The sequence below is a fragment of the Pocillopora verrucosa genome, chromosome 13 (assembly GCF_036669915.1).
Source record: "Pocillopora verrucosa isolate sample1 chromosome 13, ASM3666991v2, whole genome shotgun sequence".
Classification (NCBI taxonomy): Eukaryota; Metazoa; Cnidaria; class Anthozoa; order Scleractinia; family Pocilloporidae; genus Pocillopora; species Pocillopora verrucosa.
In genome coordinates, this window is record NC_089324.1 from 15009668 (window position 1) to 15031731 (window position 22064).

Below are 22064 nucleotides of genomic sequence, written 5' to 3' on the forward strand. Positions count from 1 at the left end.
GCTTCTCTCATTTATGAGCGTAAATATTGTCGTACTAGAAACAACAAATTCAATGTCACATACAATAAAAGTCACACCTATGGAAACTTTAATTATAGTGAACTCTGCGTCCCTCTTTCCTAGTTTAGATTATATGGACAATTTTTAGCCTTTCTGTCGTCGTTCTTTAAAACGAACGGAGAAGTGTTTGGTAAAACGGACAAAAATCGGCCAGACTCGTTTGATTGAAAACAGGGTTGTAGCCAGCTTTTTGACTAAATGTAAGCCTCTTCCCTCACAAATTTCAATTTTTATTTCAACATTTGCAAGAGTCATATTATCTTTTAGTAAAAGTCAAGCGGGTAGGCTACGAGACTAGAGGCTGGCTACACCCCTAAAAGTAGGTGTAATGTCTCTAACATATGGTTAGTAAATTTAATAACATCATCTCTGATGGTTACTTCTTCAAATTAAGCTTAGAATGGCTATCTTGGCACTGACAGAATTAGATTGCATTAAAATGGATTGAGTTCAAAATGGTAATCAATTTTTTTGTAAAGATGTAGGTAAATTGTAACAAAGTAATTTATGATGTAGAAAACGGTCTAAGATCAATTCACATATTCAATTCACATACATATTCAATCAAAGTTTTGGAAACAAAAATTCGCCAACTTTTGTAAATGACGAATTGTTTCTTTGCTTATCAAAAGCTTAGAGCATAAAGGTAATTAAAATCCGGTGGAAAAGCCCCTGGTTGGGTAAAAGAAATAAACTTTAAATTATTTTCCATACAACTGATTGTAATACAGGAACAGAGCTGGGTGACATGTTGGTGGAAATGGAAACCTCGTTCATAACAGAGGCCTTGTTGCATTTTGTTCTCTTCGCAAGCATGTAAATTTGTTAAGGTAACAAAAAATGACAATTCCACTGATCAAAATATAATGAAATAGACTGGTTTATTTCTTCACCATAGTAAAGTTGCACATCTCAAGTTCCATTTAACGAAAAAGTAAACTAAGACTAATGAAAAATAACACAAAATTTCCAAAATAGAGAAACATTTAAACCTTCCAAAACCTTAAACCTTTTTGAGATGAAGGAAAAAAAGCAATTTTTCATCTATGTGATTTTACATTTCACTTGTCTCTTTCCTTTGCCATGAAGTCAAGAGTGACGTCATCTCCAATCAGCGAAAAGGGCGCCCAGTATTTGATGTCGTGGAACTTGTCTGATTCTCTGAGGCTTTTCATGGCCAGGTTCAGTGACTCGCTCGCAGGTTTACCTTCTGCAAGGTAGTGATAAAAGCTTTTCATGAACTCGATAGTAGCCTCGTCGTCAATCCCCCACAAGGACACCAGAACAGAGCGAGCACCAGCCCCCATAAAAGCGCGCGCGATACCAACCACACCTTCAGCCATGATTTCGCCCCAACCACTGTGGGAACAACTGAGCACAACAAGTTTGGCGCGAATTTGAACATTCAACACATCTCGAATCGTTAAAATGTAATCCTCCTCCGTAGGCACAGTAGATATTCGGTCTGGGTCAGGTGTAAGAGCAATTTCGCCAGTTTCCGGACATCCGTGTGCCGCAAAGTGGACTAAGGAAACGGAACTGAGTCTTTGCAACACCTCATGCTTCGTGGCCTGTCTGCCAGTGACTGGCGTGATATTCAGAATTTTTCCGATCATTTCTACTTCTTCTTTAGCAAACGGAAGCTGCACGAGGAGTTTCACTCCCTCGCTGTTAGTAACCTCGGATACCCACGGATCTCCTACAAGCAACGCACCACTGCTTTTGTGATAATCATCTGGGCAATGGGCAAGGAGTCTAAGACTTGTTAACGATGGAGCGAGTCGGATTCTGAACGATTCACACAGGTATTTAGAATTACCATCCTTCAATGCAGCGTAAGGAGCGAGCCACAGGGGTCCATCGGGAATAATGACTAGCTCATCCCCTTGAACCAGGTCAGCCACCGGCTTCATAACGATATCATACAAAGTACTCAAAGCATCCAAAGATGGATTCTCGCAAGCACCGAGCACGAACGCCTCGAGGGACTGGCTAGCTTCTTTTTTCCCTGAAACAGAATTATTAAGTTTACTTTGTCTTAACTGAACTTGTTTTCCTTCGGAAACAACCCAAAGATTGACGTCAGCTTTGTCCACTGCCTGAAAGACGGTGTTTGATGGAACGTTTTCATAAACTGCTAAATCTTCATCGCCTCTGTGCTGACTTGCTCCACCACAAAAACTGGATTCCATAAGGTCGGTCAGAGCTTGAGCTCGTCCTTGCTCAGCAGCAAGTAAGGCTTGATCTATATTACCTTGTTCTACAAGAACTCTGCACAAATCCGTATACGCCATCTGATACTGATTTCGAAAATGAACTTTCCACTCATCTTTAGATTTTAGAAGTACTCTTAAGGAATTGTATAAGTTTATGCTAGCTTGATAATAAACAACAGCTTTAGGCAGTCTACCAAGCGACTCAAAAACACATCCTACTGAATAGTAGGCCTTGGCCTCTAAGGATTTGTCTCCTACTTCTTTAGCAATTTTAAGCATTAGCTGATAATAATTGTTGGCCTTTATCAAATATCCCAGAGTTCGATACATATTGCCAAGATTGCCATAAGCGTTACCCTCCCCGCGCTTGTCTCCTACTTCTTTCGCAATTTTAAGCATTAGCTGGTAATAATTGTTGGCCTTTATCAAATATCCCAGAGTTCGATACATATTGCCAAGATTGCCATAAGCGTTACCCTCCCCACGCTTGTCTCCTACTTCTTTAGCTATTTTAAGATGTAGGTTGTGGTACTCTAGGGCTTTTTTCAAATCACCCAGACTGTCATAAGCATTGCCAAGATTGCCATAAGCACCACCCTCCCCATGCTTGTCTCCTACTTCTTTAACTATTTTAAGATGTACGTTGTGGTACTCTATGGCTTTTTTGAAATCACCCAGACTAAAATAAGCATTGCCAAGATTGCCATGAGCAACACCCTCCCCATGCTTGTCTCCTACTTCTTTAGCTATTTTAAGATGTAGGTTGTGGTACTCTATGGCTTTTTTGAAATCACCCAGACGGCCATAAGCATTGCCAAGATTGCCATAAGCGTTACCCTCCCCACGCTTGTCTCCTACTTCTTTAGCTATTTTAAGATGTAGGTTGTGGTACTCTATGGCTTTTTTTAAATCACCCAGAATGTCATAAGCAGTGCCAAGATTGCCATAAGCGTTACCCTCCCCACGCTTGTCTCCTACTTCTTTAGCTATTTTAAGATGTAGGTTGTGGTACTCTATGGCTTTTTTGAAATCACCCAGACTAAAATAAGCATTGCCAAGATTGCCATAAGCACCACCCTCCCCATGCTTGTCTCCTACTTCTTTAGCTATTTTAAGATGTAGGTTGTGGTACTCTATGGCTTTTTTGAAATCACCCAGATGGCCATAAGCATTGCCAAGACTGCCATAAGCGTTACCCTCCTCATGCTTGTCTCCTACTTCTTTAGCTATTTTAAGATGTAGGTTATGGTACTCTATGGCTTTTTTGAAATCACCCAGACTAAAATAAGCATTGCCAAGATTGCCATAAGCGTTACCCTCCCCATGCTTGTCCCCTACTTCTTTAACTATTTTAAGATGTAGGTTGTGGTACTCTAGGGCTTTTTTCAAATCACCCAGAATGTGATAAGCAGTGCCAAGATTGCCATAAGCTTTACCCTCCCCATGCTTGTCTCCTACTTCTTTAGCTATTTTAAGATGTAGGTTGTGGTACTCTATGGCTTTTTTGAAATCACCCAGAATGTCATAAGCAGTGCCAAGATTGCCATAAGCGTTACCCTCCCCACGCTTGTCTCCTACTTCTTTAGCTATTTTAAGATGTAGGTTGTGGTACTCTATGGCTTTTTTGAAATCACCCAGACTAAAATAAGCATTGCCAAGATTGCCATAAGCACCACCCTCCCCATGCTTGTCTCCTACTTTTTTAGCTATTTTAAGATGTAGGTTCTGGTACTCTATGGCTTTTTTGAAATCACCCAGATGGCCATAAGCATTGCCAAGACTGCCATAAGCGTTACCCTCCTCATGCTTGTCTCCTACTTCTTTAGCTTTTTTAAGATATAGGTTGAGGTACTCTATGGCTTCTTCTCCCCGATTATAGAGATCTATGACTTTCTTGACATCACCTGAACTTGCACCACTGTTGTGATGACTTATAGGATCTTTTTCCTCCATGGACGTATCTCCCACTTCACTGAAAGACTGAAGTCTTAATGACAACAAGATCCTGTTGTTTTTGTCAATCTTTTTTATGTTAAGGGTTAAAAATGTGGAAAAAACAAAAAGATTATGTTTCTTATCATATTGATATGTAATAGTCCATTTTAACATTTGCGTGCTTGGTTCCCAAGCCTCTGAACAAGAGGGATGATTAAGGGTGACCTTGTTATGATAAAAACATTGTTGCTTTTTAAATGCAAACTACTTTGTTATTATCGTTTCTAGATACCAGTCTCTACCACAACAAGGTCACCTTCAGCCTCACTCCAAACATCAAAGGCTTGGCAACTAAGTACACAACTATAAAATGGCCCATTAGGAGGGCTTTGCATGAAAGGTAGATGATTTATCAACATTCAGTCTTAAAGTCAGTTATGAAGTAAATCTACACTTCAAAAAATGTTTTTTCTGTGTGCAGCCTCAAAATTTAACGCGAAATATCTACATTTAATCCCTAGTTTCCAAAAACTGAGCAGCACTTGCTCAATTTTTTAATTAATATAGCTTTAACATCAGACAAATGTTTTACAGCAGTGGAAGAAATGAGTCTACAACATAAATATAGGTCTTTAAAATTTTTATTTGTCGATAGGAAAGCAGGACGAAAGTTTCCGAGTCTCTAAGTAGTGGAAAAAGGTCGAAGGCAAGAAAATCTGCATAAGATATGTAAACATTACCGAGCTTTTTGTTCTGGCTTGTTTTAGAGAGATCATCTACCCAAGTACCATGTATAAACTGGATGAATATTAGTCTTCTAACCCTTTAACTCCCGTGAGTGACCAAAAGAGAATTTCTCCTTACAATAGCAATACAATATCAATCAGATAAGTGTTGAGAGTAAAAAAAAATATATCAATTTGAAAATAATTAGTTGATGCAATACTGAATTCTCTGTACTAACATTACAAGAATTGTATGGTTGACAGTAAGGATAATTACAAATTTGGTTTGGGAAATTAAAGGGTTATTTAAACTAATGTACCAGTTGTTGGCATGGATAGTATAACTGAGTCAAATTGGCTAAAAGGAGTAATTTCATTAATAACTTCTCCTATGTTTTTAATCACACACACTTAAAGTATATGAGCTGACAAGTTCCCATCATAATTAATACCCTTTAAACATCAAATTATGGAAACTATTTCCATTATACCGACGGTTAAAAATGAAAGATTCCTTCAAAGGATACAGCTAGTCCCTTATCACACCAAGTGATTGCTTCTTCAAATCTCTTCAATTCAACACAAGCAGTGGCTCCTGTAGGCAACAACACAAAGAAGCATACTTTACTGTAGCTCAATTCTAAGAAAAGAACCTGAAACCATTGAAATCATTATAGACCAGAAGAAAAAAAAAAAGACAAAACAAAACAATACAAAAAAACTAAACGGTAAAGAATAAACAGGCCCTATTAGGTTTCAGTTAGATTTATTTAGCTTTACAGACAACTGAAACTTCTAAGAACACTTAAATTGGGATCAACAACTCCCACAAAAACACTAAGAGTGAGGTAAGTCCTGATCCTTCTTTTTAAAATAGCTAGATAGTGACTTAAGAGCGTGTCCACGGGAGCACCGGGCAGTCGTGCTACATGCCATCTCACCGATTTCAATGAAACTTTGCCAGTTTAAAGGGTCTACCCCTAAACTCAAAAAGACAAACTGGTTTCTGTCTTAGTTTTTTCCGGGGGGAGATAGACCACCCCCCGGTTTTTCTTGGTTTTCACCAAGGAAATCGCTTCAAATAGGTAAATTGTATGAAGCTCTCACTGCGATGGTATTCAACCGATTACTTTGAGGATTTGCACACATATTTTTACATCCTTAGTTAATGGCCGCCGCGAGTATCAGTCAGTTTGATTGACGGCTTGTCAATCAACAGAGGCAAATATACGACTGTGTTTTTAGACTTTTCATTCATCCAAATATTTGACAACTTTGAGGTCAAATATCTCCCGTTGCCAGAGAGCTACAACACTAATCTTAATTACCCTTTATAACCCATCATTTCATCTCTGAAAGTCATCAAAAAAATCTTTGGGCACTACCGTATATTTGTCTTGGATACCTTTTAAAATCTGCGACTGTGACAAGTTTCTCTCAACTACACCTGTCACGCACTTCTTGCTCTAGGCGGTCACTTGACGAAATAAACCAACATTTTTTAGCTCTTTATACAAGATGATTGATCAAGAAAGGTGAAAAATGTGAAAAACTTTCGAGATTTTTTGTAGGAATGGAAAATCTCACGTTTAGAGAGATGCATGTTGATGAAAAATCAATGGGAAAATCGTTGCGTTTCTTTCTTCAGTCGTTTATTACTTTGAAGATTTGCTAAATTCAGGACATAGGGCTCTTCTACAGAACAAAACATTCACTAGTCTATACTTTGATCATCTATTATCATTATCGCACAGTTTACAATAAGGAAACTGTAACAGGAAAGGAGATTTTAAAGTCACATGTCGCCTGCTTGTTGACGCACAAGTTCCCGAGTGTAACAACTTCGGCTTTTCCTTACCGCGAATGACGGGAAACTCTGCCCCCCCTTATTTGTTAGGAAATATCAATAGCCCCATAAATTCATTAACTACGCCATGTTTCCAGAAAATAAGACTGGAAAATGTTTTTTCCACTTTCCACCATCAAGAAATTCCACGTATAGGGATAGTATTTGTAGGGTTACTGCGTGAACTTTTATGAGAAGTAAAAATTGTTCATCTTTTTTTTTTCAAGAGGGAAATTCTAGGAGGTTCCTAATCCTTCTGTTATCTTATTTTCCTGTTTTTTGACTGCAAATATCATCTGCATTTGCTATTATTTTCGCTGATTGTCATGGCCTTTCCTGCGTGCACGTGCGAGCTAGTTCATATACAGGACTCTTTCGAGTTTCTCTGGGTGGTGTCGGGCTTAGGTGTGTAGGTCTGGCTCAAAAGATATCTGCACGCTGCAACACGTTTTTTCTTCATTTGGATTTTCACTCTCTTGCTTGCATTATCACACATTTATGTTTTTTTATTCCCTCAGCACGTTCCCTCAGATTTGGAAGTAGGCCATGAAAAGTCAATATTGACTAGAACTGAAATCCTTTTTTACCACTATTTGTTTCAGAGAACCCCCGTCATTTTTAACTTTATTTCTCAAGAAAATGTGTTTTTATTTGCTATTTATTTCCATTAGAACATGAAACTAGGTCCTGATAAGTTTTTTTGTCTCGTGACTCCCAAAAACTGTGTTTGCGACAACATCAATTGAGAAATCAAAGGCAATGACGCCTGAGAAATTCGCTTGTAGCCTTCTACCTGCAGAAGGCAACTCCATATTATTAAACGTTCTAAGACTTCTGTAAACTAGAGACATTGCGTGATGTTGAAGGGTGAAATATTTACACTAAATCTGTGACCCTCAAACGGATCACGTACTCTTACATGTAACGTCCGGAAAATGTCACGCATGTATAACATCGTAGGCGCACCTGGCGAATTCTATCCACTGGCTTCAATAGCAAAGAGACAACTTATTTACTACTTGTATATGAGCAAGCTTGTCTACCCTACTTGAAGAAATCCTTGATAAAGTCTACTATTGTCAGACGAAATACGTGGGAGATAAATACAAGTTTTTACTTTCTCAGTTCGTGCAGTGATGCTCACTAGTTTGTTCCATCAAAAACGCTTTTAATGTGAAGTCACGTCGACCTCGACAGAAAAATTAAGCTCACCCTGTCATAATCAATGGTTTGATACCGTAAGTACCAATTTAGGTACATCATTGGGCTTTGATCACAATGATAAAAAAATGTGCGTTTCCTCACGCTCGCCACGTTTATTCTTTGGAAAATTATTTTACTGGAGGGCGGTGTCGCTTACCTTGGCGCGTCTTGACTCTGGCCGATGAAAATTATCGAGGTGAACTCCATGAAATTCTAGTCAAATGTTTTAAAAACTTTGTCTACCCTTGATTTGCATGCAGAAAATAAAGGCAAATTCCGAACGGTATTTCAAAACATTTTATTCATTAGTCATGAACTGTTTTATAGGAGCCCGAGGAAAAAGCAAAATTGAAACAACAGGCGTATCGGTCAAATGAATCCCAATTTTTTCAACAAGGAGTTGGTAAGTTCATTTTTCCTAGTAAATTTAAGTGGGGGTCATTTTTTTGTGACAGCCGATCAAAGATAGACATCTCTGAAACGTCTCTGAAACTCTTTTTAAAAAGAGTTTACACTTCCGGTAATATTTTCCTCCTTCTCGCAACAGCGCAACAGACATTGTTAATCCTATGTAGTGTAGGTGTATCAGTTGTATTACGTCTTCATAGTGATGCCATATAAGAAATCGAGTGTCTAAAAAGCTCTCAGTTCAATCTAACACTCGAATTGATAAAGTCAAGATGGTGCAGTTGTCTTGTTCATTTGCAACTCATTTTTCTCGCGTTGGACGGGGACGGCAACAGCTCATACCTCTAAATTCGTGGGTATACAGCTTAAAAAAAAAAACATTTGAGAGACGTCGGTGTATCCCAAACATGCGTTTCGTCCGAGATGGAGCTTATTCTAGCGCGTATTGGCTTATTTGGAGATTACGAAGGCCGCGATTTCAAAATGTACCTCAAATATCGTGCACAACTTGGTGTAAGATTCAGACCTTCGGGTTCGTAAATGCCAGTATCCTCCTCATAAAAATCGGAGACATAACGTGAGAGAGAGATGAATCTGCAGATGGCAGAAGAAATCAAAGCTGGTGGCGAGTCTTCCTGGTGGCGGCAAGGTGACTGTAAACCTAAATAGAACGCGTACTGTAGCTGCTGTCTTAGAGTCGGCAATGAATAAGGAAGAAGGGCAAGAAGAGCGCTTATCTGAACATCAGTTTTCCTAACTGGTGATTTGTGACTGAGATCAACTTTATATCATATGATTGCTAGAGATACGCAGGTACTGTAGAGGCGCTCACATAGATAGAGGTGGGCGATCCTCCCTCTGACTTAAGAACTGCGACAAGTTTATAGCGCAGACCAACTGGCACGGTTTGAAGCACCTCAGTGTCTCACTAGGCTCATCACATTAGAAACCTTCAGCAAACTAATCGTGGAAGCGGGTGGTAATCAGCAACGTGCACAGATTTCTGAACGCAGGTCATCGCGAGGACTATACCCAATCCGTCATAGACGGAACAAGAAAGCGAGATATTCTTGCTAAAAGAAGGATGTATCAAGACGTTTCAGTCATTGGCTGCTATCCAAATGTACCCTGACAAAGACAAACGCAGTGAAGCCGACAAAAAAATTCCGCCTAGGATAAGATCAAGAGGAAATGGACTAAGACCGGCTTGCCATTCTATAGGGATGGCTACGTTCAAGAAAGGACCTCAGGTAAAATTCTGACGAACGATCCCTAACTAGCCAAGTGGACTTTGGATGGACTCTTTGTAAAACACAAAAACAGCCACCTTTTCTCAGAAAGCAGAGAATTATCTCCTAGACGTGTGCTGGACAAGGGAGGAAGCTAGTAAGGCAACCGCCTCTAATGTGACTTCCCAAATATCGAGTTTAAGAGACGACACCAGCCAGAAATGTTGTCTAAGACTAACCGGTTGATACAGCAGCAAATCACTCGATACTTCAGCCGGTTATCCGCCGTAACAAAACTGGTTTATTGATGAGGTACCCCTCTGTAAATATGAATGAGGACGGAGAGGCCGATGCCAATGATCTAGCTTCAGAATTCGAAACTGACCGAACAAGGCAGAAGATAAGGAGGGACCTTACAAAATTTAGACGAAGACTGCAGGAGAGGGTACAGCTGCTTTTAAGCTAAAAAAAAAAGACATTTGCATCTCACTTTTCTTTCATATTTATTGTCTTTGCTCACGAAAACAACTGGCTATGTCTTAGGATTTCATCAGAGGAGATTTGCAGGAAGCCTACTCGTCAAATTACTGCTGGATCATTCTTATTTTAAAATTTTACAAGTCACGCAATTAAACCCAGCAACACTCAATCTAGAGAGATGTGGATTTATATGTAGTAATAGAATGCTTGAAAAAAATATGCGGATATTTTACAATCGAAGCAGGCAAATAATCATAGAGATCTGCAGATTATTCTGAAATTGTTATCTAGCAGACAGCATGAACAACGCGTTTGAATAATTCCCACGGAGAGTCTTCGGGTCACACAACAGATGTTAGCTTAGCGGAGTTCTACATGGAAATGTTCGATGGCGGTAAGTGACAACGACAACACTATTTGAATTTTATTTTCAGGATAGAAGCACAGTTTTTAGTCCGATAGAACAATTTATATTTGCTTTCGAGCGAGAGCGCAGAATTTCTCGTCTGTGAAAGCCGAAGCTGTATCACACTGGAACATGTAGTAATATCAGCCAACACGCAGCATGTGACTTTAAAATCTCCTAAAATGAGCAATGATGATGATAAACAATCAAATTATAGACTAATGAATGTTTTGTGCCGTACAAAAGCCATATCTACTCATTTAAGCAAATCTTCAAAGTAATAAACGACTGAAGAAAGAAACGCTACGATTTTCCCATTGATTTTTCGTCTACATGCATCTCGAAAGTTTTTCTCGAAAGTTTTTTCACATTTTTCACCTTTCTTAATCAATCATCTTGTATAAAGAGCTAAAAAATGTAGGTTTATTTTGTCAAGTGACCGCCAAGAGCAAGAATTGCGTGACAGGTGTAGTTGAGAGAAACTTGTCACAGTCGCAGATTTTAAAAGGCATCCAAGACAAATGATTTTCAGAGATGAAATGATGGGTTATAAAGGGCAATTAAGATTAGTGTTGCAGCTTTCTGGCAACGGGAGATATTTGACCTCAAAGTTGTCAAATATTTGGATGAATCGAAAAGTCTAAAAACACAGTCGTATATTTGCCTTTGTTGATTGACAAGCCGTTAATCAAACTGATACTCGCAACAGACATTAACCAAGGATGTAAAAATATGTGTGCAAACCCTCAAAGTAATCGGTTGAATACCACCGTAGTGAGAGCTTCATACATTTTACCTATTTGAAGCGATTTTCTTGGTGAAAACCAAGAAAAACCGTGGGGTGTTCTATCTCTCCCCGGAAAAAACCAAAACAGAAACCAGTCTGTCTTTTTGAGTTTTGGGGTAGACCCTTTAAACTGGTAAAGTTTCATTGAAATCGGTGAGATGGCATGTAGCACGACTGCCCGGTGCTCTCGTGGACACGCTCTTAACATATCTGACACCTGTGACTCATTGAACTTAAGGAACTAAAATTTTCATGCTGAAATTTTGCTTTGCATTCTGCTTTGAGTTCTTCATCCCGTTCAAAAATAATATTTTCATCATGATTAATACAAAGTAATGGCGTAACAGTCAAGAGCTGGATTCAAATGTACATCAGGGTGATCTCGACCTCTTAATTAAAGTCAATTGAGACAAGATTGATCTCCATTTAACCTCATTTAACTTTAGAGTGTTGAGTTCTTTTTTATTACTATTATTATAGCACAGCTAACATATCTAACCTCTCACAATTGCCTTAAGGAAAGTTGGATTTAACTCAATGGCTGCTTCTGCATCCCTTAGTGAATCCTGGTGATTTCCTGTTATTGAAATAAATATCTCTGATTAGCCATACATGTTGCAAACCAACTACCATTACTATAATTTTGGGAAAAACTTGTGATGCTCATTGATATCTGGGGTAAGAGGTTACTTCTTTGTATATTTGAGAGGCCAAGATAAGATGTAAATTTTTCCGGGCATGCATTCAAAATTATCACCTTTTTCAGAAAACTACTACTGACAACTCAATAGCTTCAAAATAGAAAAAAAAATGCACATTAAAGCTCTCATCATCTTACCAAGTTTAGAATGTGCAATTGCCCTGTTGTTGTGCAGTTTGGCCTTCAGTTCTTTGTCATTCCAGTTGATTTTAATTCCTTTGGTGTAAAAATGAATAGCATTGATGAAATCTCCTTTCTTGAAGGCCTCATTAACCTCATTCCTATAAACATCAGCTGTGGCTGCAAAGAAAAAATAAAATAATTCGAAAAAAAATTAAAAAATGGGTGTGAAAGTCTGTGGTCGTAGTTAATAATTATCCGTGAATAGTCAGAGCTGCCAAGATCTGGAGATTTCAAATCTGCAGATTTTCAATAGTTATGATGATGCTAATGATGCAGGTGACAACATGGGTAAGAATAATGATGAGAATTAAGCATCACTCAACTTGAGGCAAACCCCTGGAGATGAGAGATTTTGGAGATAGGTTTCCTAAAATTCCTATTCCCTGAGCAAAATTAATAAAATGTTAAAATGCCCCACACAATCTTATGTAAAAGGCGAAATAATTAGCAATTTCACTTTCCACTAGTTGACCAAGCTTTAAAAACTAATTGACCAAGCTTTAAAACCTAGACCTTGAAGCCTTATTTCTTCTGAGACATTTGTTAGTGAAAGTGCACTATCTGCCTTAAACACCTCCATATTCAATGATAATTAACACTTGTACTCTACTGGAAATTAGATGTGACAGTTTTTATTCAAATTCCCTAACGCCAGTCAGGCAGGGTTAAGCCCCCTCCCCCCCCCCCGCCCACCCTCTTTGGCTTGGATGAAGATCAAATGCCTGTGGGTTGCTCGAGGAGAAAGGAGGGAATGTTGAAGGTTTCAAAGTGATTATGTTTCATTAAAATAGAAAGATGATGATGATGATGATGGTGGTACCTATGATGCAAACTTACAACGGATGTTATATGATGATCAAATAAAGTCTTAACTTATTATAACTTTGTGTTATTGCTTTGAACTGTTAGAAAAGAAAATAACAAAGGTTTCTGTGTCATAGATCTTCTCAATGAACAGCATATTGTAATCATAGAAGAGAGTCATGACTGGCCAAATATCCTTTAAAGCGGTCATACTCTGTATATATCCTTTTCCACATCTGCTGGCATCCTTGAAACTGATCCACTAGAAATTGTTCTAACAATTACTGAAGCCGAAGTTGAACCTTGCTCACCTCGTAAAGTGTCCTCATCAAAATCTGGTGCATTTTCTTTGTCAGGTAAGTCTTCATTTTCACATGGAACTTTAATTGGACTTCTTCCTGTAGCCATAGCAACTGTAAGAAGACTGATGCTTCCTAAAAAGTTGTTCTTTTAAGTCATCCTGGCCTGAAAAAAAGGTGATTGAAAATGGTTGTAAACATCAGCTCAACATATTACCCAGTGGCAAAATAAATATTTTCCGCTTCTGAGAATGGGAGGGATACATAGACACAAAACCAGAAGCCAGTTAAGAGCTAATGTCAACATGCATCAGACAAACAGCGGCAAGTCGCCCAAATTCGTTTTCTCTCCTACTTTCATATTTTGTAGCCTAATATGTCCTAATAATTGTGGTGCAGTTTTTTTGTGAAAATATATTTTAATTTTTGAGAAATGATTTTTTTCGTTCGACCGCTCAAATATGCAAATTTTCACTCTGAATATTACCCGAATTGTGTGACCTCATGTAACGAATTTACTTGACCTCCGGTATTTCTGTCGGCATAATCCTTTGTTTTATCATCTTAACTTAAGCCCCTGACTTTATTGAGGCTGGCAAAAAAATATTTATTTTTTGGTGAATATTTTTGTCCGACATACTTTTTCTATGTCGAAAAGTAGCATAAAAAAAAGACAGTTTTAACAGTGACCGAAATGACAGAATCTACTGAGCTTCTAGCTATTAAAACAAAGGGATGGTTATAAGGTTACTGTAAAAATTTTCTTGTGTAATTGTGTTGTTCTATCGTGAGACGAAATCAAAGTCCGACAAAATTTACTTGCTAGCGACAATGAAATATACATGGTGTGCCTACTTGTCGCCACCTTTTATTGACATATCGAGGCATAAATCACTACAATTTGTAAAAAAAATCTAACATAACACTCTTACCTAGTTTATTTATGATTTCATAGGACCAATAAGCTGTTTCGGTCATTATATTACGCTTGGGTATTTACGTTGTGTTTTCCCCTATCCCAGTTATGTGAGAAGCTAGTCACGCAATAATTGATACCAACACAAATGAAAATTTACCCTGTATGAAGATTTTTGTTTATGTTGAATTGACAATATTACAATATGTTACTTTTGTGGTCACTAATCGTTGTTTCAGTGGCAGCGTAGCAGTTCAAAGCGGGCTGTTGCTTCAACGCTATTGAAATTTATAGTGTTCTGGCGGAAAAGCAAAGCATGATGCTCTGGGAATAAAAACTCTTAGGGGCCTTTTACACGATATCGAAATGAGTTTTGTTCAAGAAAGAGTTCATCCCGGTTGCCACATGATACCAGAGTAAAATTATTCGAAACGAGTCATTTCTGAATGAGTTTATTGAGGTTTTCATTCCAGAACGAAACACTTATTTTGGACGACCTTTTGTACCTGTATAAAGTAAACGCGGTACGACACTCATATCTGTATGGATCCTCTTTAGGAGCGATGAAAGCATAGAAAAGGGACGTAAATACTTGTTTTTACTACTTGTTTTTATAATCTAAACTATCTTGCATGTAAACGCGGTATGAAATTCATTTCATTCCGGGATGAAACCAAATTTGGAATAATGTAAAAGGTACCTTAGGGACGGACCATTAGATTGTTGATGCGGGAGGGGGGGGGGGGGGTTTGCCAATTGCACGATTTGTTTTCTTCCATTGCCCCCTCGCTCGATTTTTTTCGGGGGTTATTGCCCAACCCCCCAACACCCCCCCCCCCCCGCCCCCATCCCGCATCAAAAATCTAATGGTCCGTCCCTAAGATGCTATCAGGTCCTACAACTTTTCTCAGGCCCTGAGCTTATAATCCTGGATTCCTCACATGAAACGACTAGGTACTACTACTCCTCCCCGGACATGATGACAGTCCACCCCATGGTTACCCCCCCCCTCCCTCTTCCCTCCTGCCATTTCATCAGGTTCCCCTGACTAATTTCTGGTACCCATTTATACTCCTGGGTGGAGAGGGGTACTGTGAGAGTAAATTATTTTGCACAAAAACAAAACACATAACCTGGCCAGGTTACAAACGTAGATCTCTTGACCCTGACTCCACCTCACTAATCATAAGGCCACCATGTCTCCACAAGAGGAGAGAGTTTATGGTGAATCCTTTCTCATAAGAAACAACTTTTACAAAACCAAAGTAAAATTCTCTTATCTGATTTTTAAATAGGGATTACTGGTCAAAACTTACAAATATGTAAGTTTTTTATTTAATTTCCTCCAGTTGAACCGACATCCATATTTGTGCAGCTGGCAGTTAGTTTAACTGGACACTTATGACAGGAAGAACAATGAAATATATAGAATTGATTTGTCTTTGATGCTACCTTTAATTATACTGATAATCATGACTGGTTGTTTTTCAAATATCATAAAATCCTTGCTGGCTGCCTTCACGTACAAAAAATTTCAAGAAATGTAGAGCAACAAGGATATCAATTGTTCTGGAATTCAAAATAGCCTGAGATGCATGTACAGTGTAGATCATTTTTTCGAAAGCCCATACTAACTTCTTACTAACCATTCGAGCTCGAGTCTTTACTAGGGAATATTGGCCCAAGGTTACGGCAGTATAGAAATGTCATAGTGCCAATATTTCCCAGTACAGCTCAAGAAAGCAAGGTAATGGTCATGCACTAATGTCACTTACACTAATCTAGTGTATTGTGAATTTTCTGGCCTCCAAGTAAAAACATAGGCATGCGTAGCATGCAAGAGTTATTTTTTTTGACCGGGTGGGATGAGATGGGACACTTTGTGTACCTAATGTTTTCATTTTTGTAACAGAAAAAGAGCATAACTTTATAAAAGATCGAAAATATTGCATTACTTCACCTTCAGAGAGAGAGAGAGAAAAAAGGTAATTTAGCTGAACTCACACAAGTATCTTGTGGTCTTTTTTCTCTACTGTCTAAATACTTCCAAGCAAAAATAAAATGGATTGGTGCCACGCTTACTGTTTTCTCCTTCGCAGCAGTTGTTTGGTCTCGTCACACAACGCCATCTATTCCCCGACGGAGAGAGAGCGCGTAGCGTGATGAGACCAATAATAGTTTCGAAAGAGACCACACTTACTGCCGTTCCTCTAACAGAGAGACAATCAAAATTATTTGTCTGCGGTTAGATGCCTGAAAAATATAATTCCATGTAATTTTACTGCGAAAAGCAAACTGAAACTCTGTTGTATCTCCAATAGACTCTAACCAAGGATATATTGCGATCTCGACCAAATGAAGATACATTTCACGAGAGAAAAGGATAATATTTGAGAGAGGGCTCCTTGATTGGTTGTTGCCTATCTGGACTTTGCCCACTTTGTGTGAAATACCTTATAAAATGCAGGTTGTTTACAAGGAATAAATACGCGATTTGATTAAGTTCAAGGTAGTTAAAAGCCGAGTTTATTCGTAGAAAAAGTTAAAACGCGGGATAATTCCGTTAAAAGTTCACTATCAGTAGCATTTAGTGTAAATTTTTTCCAGTGGGGTTGGATATTGCGGTTAGAATGCGTGATTAAATGCAAATTGTTTACAAGGAAATGACACGCAATGGAGCGAAGTCTAATTTGGCAAAATTAGCAAGAACTTTGAAGATCCTTGAAGATCCTGGCAAGAAAATGAAAGATCCTTGAAGATCTTAGCAAGAAAATGAAAGATCCTTGAAGATCTTAAGAAGAATTTTGAAGATCTTTAAAGGTTCTCATAAAGATCTTGTAGGAACTTTAAAGATCCTTCAAAGATTTTCACCAGGGATGTCACAACAAGGCGAAAAATATAGAAAAGGCTCGCCGCATCGGCAATTTTTTTTCGTTGTTTTGGTAGCCACTTTGGAAATTTGGCAAGGTATTTTATGGTAGGTAATTCAAATGTGATTTATTATAGTGTACACGCAAATACGCTTGTCATAAAATCAGCTGTCCATTGTTTGCAACTCTGCACAATTATCATGATAATATGCGAAACTTTGTTCGACGATTTCCGCTTGCTGACAAGTCTTTCCACTTGATACAATTTTACCCCGGGTTTATATTTCCTGTTGTCTTTAGAAGCAATAATAATCTACACGATCTTTACTTCTTACCGATCGCGTCATGTTGTTTTTGAAACCTAACACCTTCGGGCATGCTCCGTAGAACTTTGAGTACACCACAGTCAGGAGGTATGGCACTAACGTAATGACTCGGATTAATACTAATGTTTTCTTTCTTTCATATTGGACTATTTCCTTCTGCCATTTCAAACTAAACTAACAGATAAATATTCGCCACCCAGAATGCCTTCAATGAAAATCACGAACGGGTAGCACGTAGTGCACCCATGATTTTATGTGGAACAAGCAAATGCAATTAGGCAATCTCATTTCAAATTTTCGTTAAATTTCCGACTCGAGTTATGACGAAAAAGAACGAGGAGCATGTGGTTCACTCGTTAATTTATGTAGGACAAAAAAAAGGGCAAAGAAGACGATCGATTATTCCAAAATCTATGTGCGAGCTGGATTTCAGCTTTTTTTCATTTTCTACAGGTGTGCTGATAAATATTCAGTTACGCTGTGTTCTTAATTTAACCTACATTTTTCAAAAGAAGTCAAATGATGTGTTAAAGAATTCGTATTTTCATTTGTCGCCTTAAATTTTTCTCTGACTGAAAATACCTGCCAACTTTTGTATCATTTAATAAGCAAGGAGCGTTTTACATCTCCCCTCGAAACATGTGTTTGTGACAACTGCTTCCTCTTTCAATTTCTATAATGCGAAAAGGATGTAACACGTAGACGGTAGTTTATAATCAAAATAAAAAGGAAAAAGGCTTCAGATTATCTCGTAACACTCAGTTTTCTCAGTTCTCACTAAATATTCTTCTAAGAAAATAGACTAAGCAGGGACACAGCACTTTAGATCGATAACATTTTCATAACTTGCTCTTGTCTGCGATCATATGGTCTAGTGTGTTGTTGCCGGCTCACTTTGCTGAAAGACCTATATGAAACCAGGACCCCACGCCTCATACCGGATTGTCTATATTTTACAATGTAATAAGTTTTTCTTTGTTAATACAAACTGGCAATGTTACTGATGGAACACTGCGAGTGGGTGAGACAAAAATCCACTTGGTCTAATTAATTATTTCAGAGCTTACCTTAAAACGACGTTTCGTCAGCGATGCAGCGTTGAATTCGTCCTTAATAACCTGTTAAATATGTAAAATTTTGCAAGACCGAAGATATTTTGATGAGTTCTTCAGAAGGTGACTTATAACACGAACGGTGTCGAGAGGGTACTCTTTTCCTAGTGATCTCACGACGTAGGAATATTTTGATTTTACTCCTCTGAAATTTAGCTCACGATAACTTGGAAGCAACGCTTCGAGCTGGGGATGGCAAGCGTTAAAAATTTCTCGCTGCCACCAAAGATGTTTACTTGACCGCTACAGGATGCAAATGACTCACTTTTTGTTTCACGACCATACTGATGTTTTTACCATTGCGTGACATTCTCAGGAAAACCAAAAGTTGATGATACATTGTGAACTTTCCCGAGGGAATGAGTCATGAATAGTGAATAATACACGGGCGCGCGTAAATGTGAATTTGGTTGGTGGAATACAATTCAAACACGTAAAAAATTAACTAATTTTCATGTAGTGCAATGATTGGGTATGTTCTAACGGACTCCGGACGTTGTTTTTATGGTACGTTATGGAACATGAGTTGTTGGGCATGTAACAGAAAAAGAGCATGACTTTCAGACGGACGAAAATATCGTGTTACTTCACCTTGAGGAAAAAAAAAACTTAACTTATCTGAACTCACACCACAGGCAGCCCAAGCTCCAGCTGTGAGATGATCATCTTGCGAAATAAGATTCAAGGTGATTTATTCTGATTTTCTTTATCTGGCGGTGACATACCTGAGTATTTTTAGGAGCTGTGCCGTATTTTGACTTCCCCCACAGGCTCGTCGAATTCAAACAAGGAGTGAAAATACTAGGGAATACTACACACCAATGAATAGTCTACTAGGTTATTTATGATCCAACTGCTTTTTTCCGCCAAGTCTTTCTGCTCATTTCTCATAAGGCGGGAAAAGCAAAGTGGATAGAGAAGCGCAGCGTGCGCAGCCTACCGGTCAAACAGATTTTTTTACAGAACAAAATAACCAACTGTACACATGTGGTATATACATATATTCGCGTTATTAGAACTCTGCCTTGTGCAGTTGGATTATAGAATCAAATTATCTCGTTGTACCCCTCACCGATGCAGCACCACAATTTCCTTAGAAACTAAACCCATTTATTCATACGTTGTTAATTACAATGCCTGCAGCTGTTGCGAGGCCAAAAGCAACCAAAATATACTTAATAGACTGCACTTGGAGTAGAAATCTCCCAAAAACTCAGCATACTTCGTATACATATACCTTAACATTAATAAAATACTTCTCGAGCGCTTCACATAACATTATTCTCTCACTTTCATACGATTTATAATTACTTTTATTATTTTGACATTTTTTATTATTTTATTACTTTTATTATTTTGACATGTTTCCTTGTTACCCTAAACGCTTAACTTATGAGGTAAGTCTTAGAAACACAATCCACAAGCATTCCTCATGTTCGAAATGAGAGAAAAGGAGTAGCTCCTAGGACGAGAGTGGGCACCCTGTGATTTTTCTTTCCTTCCAAAGTAATGCGGTTGTAAAGGATGTTCCTATCGTCGTTGAAAAGCCTTTCCCAAAAGAAACTTATTCCCCAACTACGCTCCCTGACACAAATAAAACACAATTCGCTTTTCGGCACAGAGAGAAGTTTATTAAGAATACGAACGAAAAGTAAACAACAGCCAATGATGTGCTGAGTAAACCTCTCTGCCACCCTATGACATCACGTAAAATCACCGAGGGTGGGAGGGTAGGTGGGAAGAAAAACAAAACAGTACAATACAAACTATCTGGCGTTCGCTTGAGGTGAAAAATGACGTGAAATGAAACACAAAACTCCTGAAGCCTGATACTAGAGGGCGTGTGTTGCGTGTGAATTGCTTTAGGAAAACAAACGTCACGACTCACAGAAATAACAGCGTTAATTTTGTGTGCCCGAGGGATTAAGGCACTAGGTTCCAGGTTAAAGTCCTTTACCCTGCAACTTACTGGATTTGTTCTCGATTGCTCGAGCTCAACTCCTTGGCTGCACTTTGTCTATAGCCGATTGGTTTGCCTCCGGCCAATTGAGATTTTTAAACTCTACGTTCACCTGCATTGTTTATTGACAATTTGTGTCAGTGGACAAGAAGAGCCACCTCGTAGAATGTTTTACGGATCAGGTAAAATGAACCATGATATCCAAAGTGAAATACTTTCTAGAAACCTTTCCAGTTTTTGGAAGCTACGTACTCACTCCCAGCATCTGAAAATGGATGTTCATATCTGGTGCTCTATATATATTTCCATGCTTTTGATATCGACAATTTGTTGTGATATCAAAGCTTCAATCCAGTTTAGTCACTTTTTGTCTTTTCATTGCCTGTCCTTCAAACTCTGTAATGAACTTGGGGCCAAAACTTACTTAATGGTCACTTCTTGTGGTCAAAGGTTTAATATCATCTCTTTTCTATCATTCAGGGGTCCGTTGAGCGAAGCTTACTTTTGGCGAGGAACGTTCGTTAATTTATAGCCAAGTGGTTTCATGCTACGTACGAAGCAGAACTTAGTATTCATATGTTTCTCTCATTTTCATTTGTTCGCAAGCAAACTAAGCATCAACGACAAAACAGCTTGCTTGAAGACTTGGTTTTCTTGCGGGAGGACGCGTTCTTTTCATTATTTCCTGGAAAGCTCCCGATCTTTCTCATTCTTCTATCCAGAACCCTTCTTTTGCGAGAAGTCTGTGTTAAATTTTCGCGGTCGGTGGTCAGCGCATCGTGGTGGCCAATGCAACCGACAGCCCTACACTGGTTTACCTGCAAAACGACGCACCTCTTTATTTTTCCTGACAAACTCCCGATCTTTCTCAGTCTCTTTTCTTGGACTTGTCCGTTGCTTTTGCAATCGCTTTGAGTAAATTAGAGCCTGAGGCAGTCAATGGGCGAACGTTTGTTAAAATCTGTCAATATCCTCCTATACAGCAGTCTGCACACTCGGTCAGTTTCCCACGCTTTCCTAAACCAGTGTAAAGGCGCCTGAAAACGAGGCAGAAGTTACGTTTACAATCTGTTGATTGGTTTATTATCTCGTCTGTTACGTCATCACGACGCGCGAAAATTACAACCCGTCATTATAACTTTCCGTTGGTTGGAGTTAGGCGCTTCATAAGTCATTCGGAGGAAAATTGAAGAAAGTGATGGAAGCAATCAAAGAGATGAGCCCTGTAAACGTGAGTACTATCCGTTGTTAATTTTTTTGTACTTAGGGTTGTTAAAATAAGATCCTAGCTATATTTCGTCGGACACATTCGGAATTTGTCGTGTGCCAGGCCTTTGGGCTCCTGCATACATAAAGTTGAGTTGTCTTTAAATTAGAAGAAGAAGAAGAATTCATATGTGCTGGAAGAGGAAGCCAAGAGACAAAGCGTAGGGAATGAAGGACCAGGTGTAAACGCAAGGAAATTTGACACCAAGAATAAATAGCTGAATAATGAGAAAGGGTTAGCTAAAAGTAATATTAAAGCGGAAATAACATATAATAATATATAATAAATAAAATCAACATTTTGCACGGTGTTTGTAATGTTACTTTTGCGAT

General features: G+C 38.6%; 1 protein-coding gene across 1 annotated transcript; it reads right to left on the reverse strand.

Moving 5' to 3' along the window:
• Positions 1 to 1121: 1121 nt before the first annotated feature.
• LOC136277646 (tetratricopeptide repeat protein 28-like) lies at positions 1122 to 4229 on the reverse strand. Its single transcript, XM_066160031.1, has 3 exons — positions 4073 to 4229; positions 3551 to 3862; positions 1122 to 2782 (listed from the first exon to the last, which is right to left on the reverse strand). Exons 1-3 carry the CDS (start codon positions 4227 to 4229, stop codon positions 1122 to 1124), a joined length of 2130 nt encoding a protein of 709 aa, XP_066016128.1.
• Positions 4230 to 22064: the final 17835 nt, after the last annotated feature.

Excerpts from the sequence above, each read along its gene's own strand:
- LOC136277646 (XM_066160031.1), bottom strand. The coding sequence starts at position 4,229 with ATGGAGGAAAAAGATCCTATAAGTCATCACAACAGTGGTGCAAGTTCA. Across the intron at positions 3,863-4,072 it reads AGGAGACAAGCATGAGGAGG|CTAAAGAAGTAGGAGACAAG; the intron begins GTAACGCTTATG and ends ATCTTAAAATAG. Across the intron at positions 2,783-3,550 it reads CAATGCTTATTTTAGTCTGG|CTAAAGAAGTAGGAGACAAG; the intron begins GTGATTTCAAAA and ends ATCTTAAAATAG.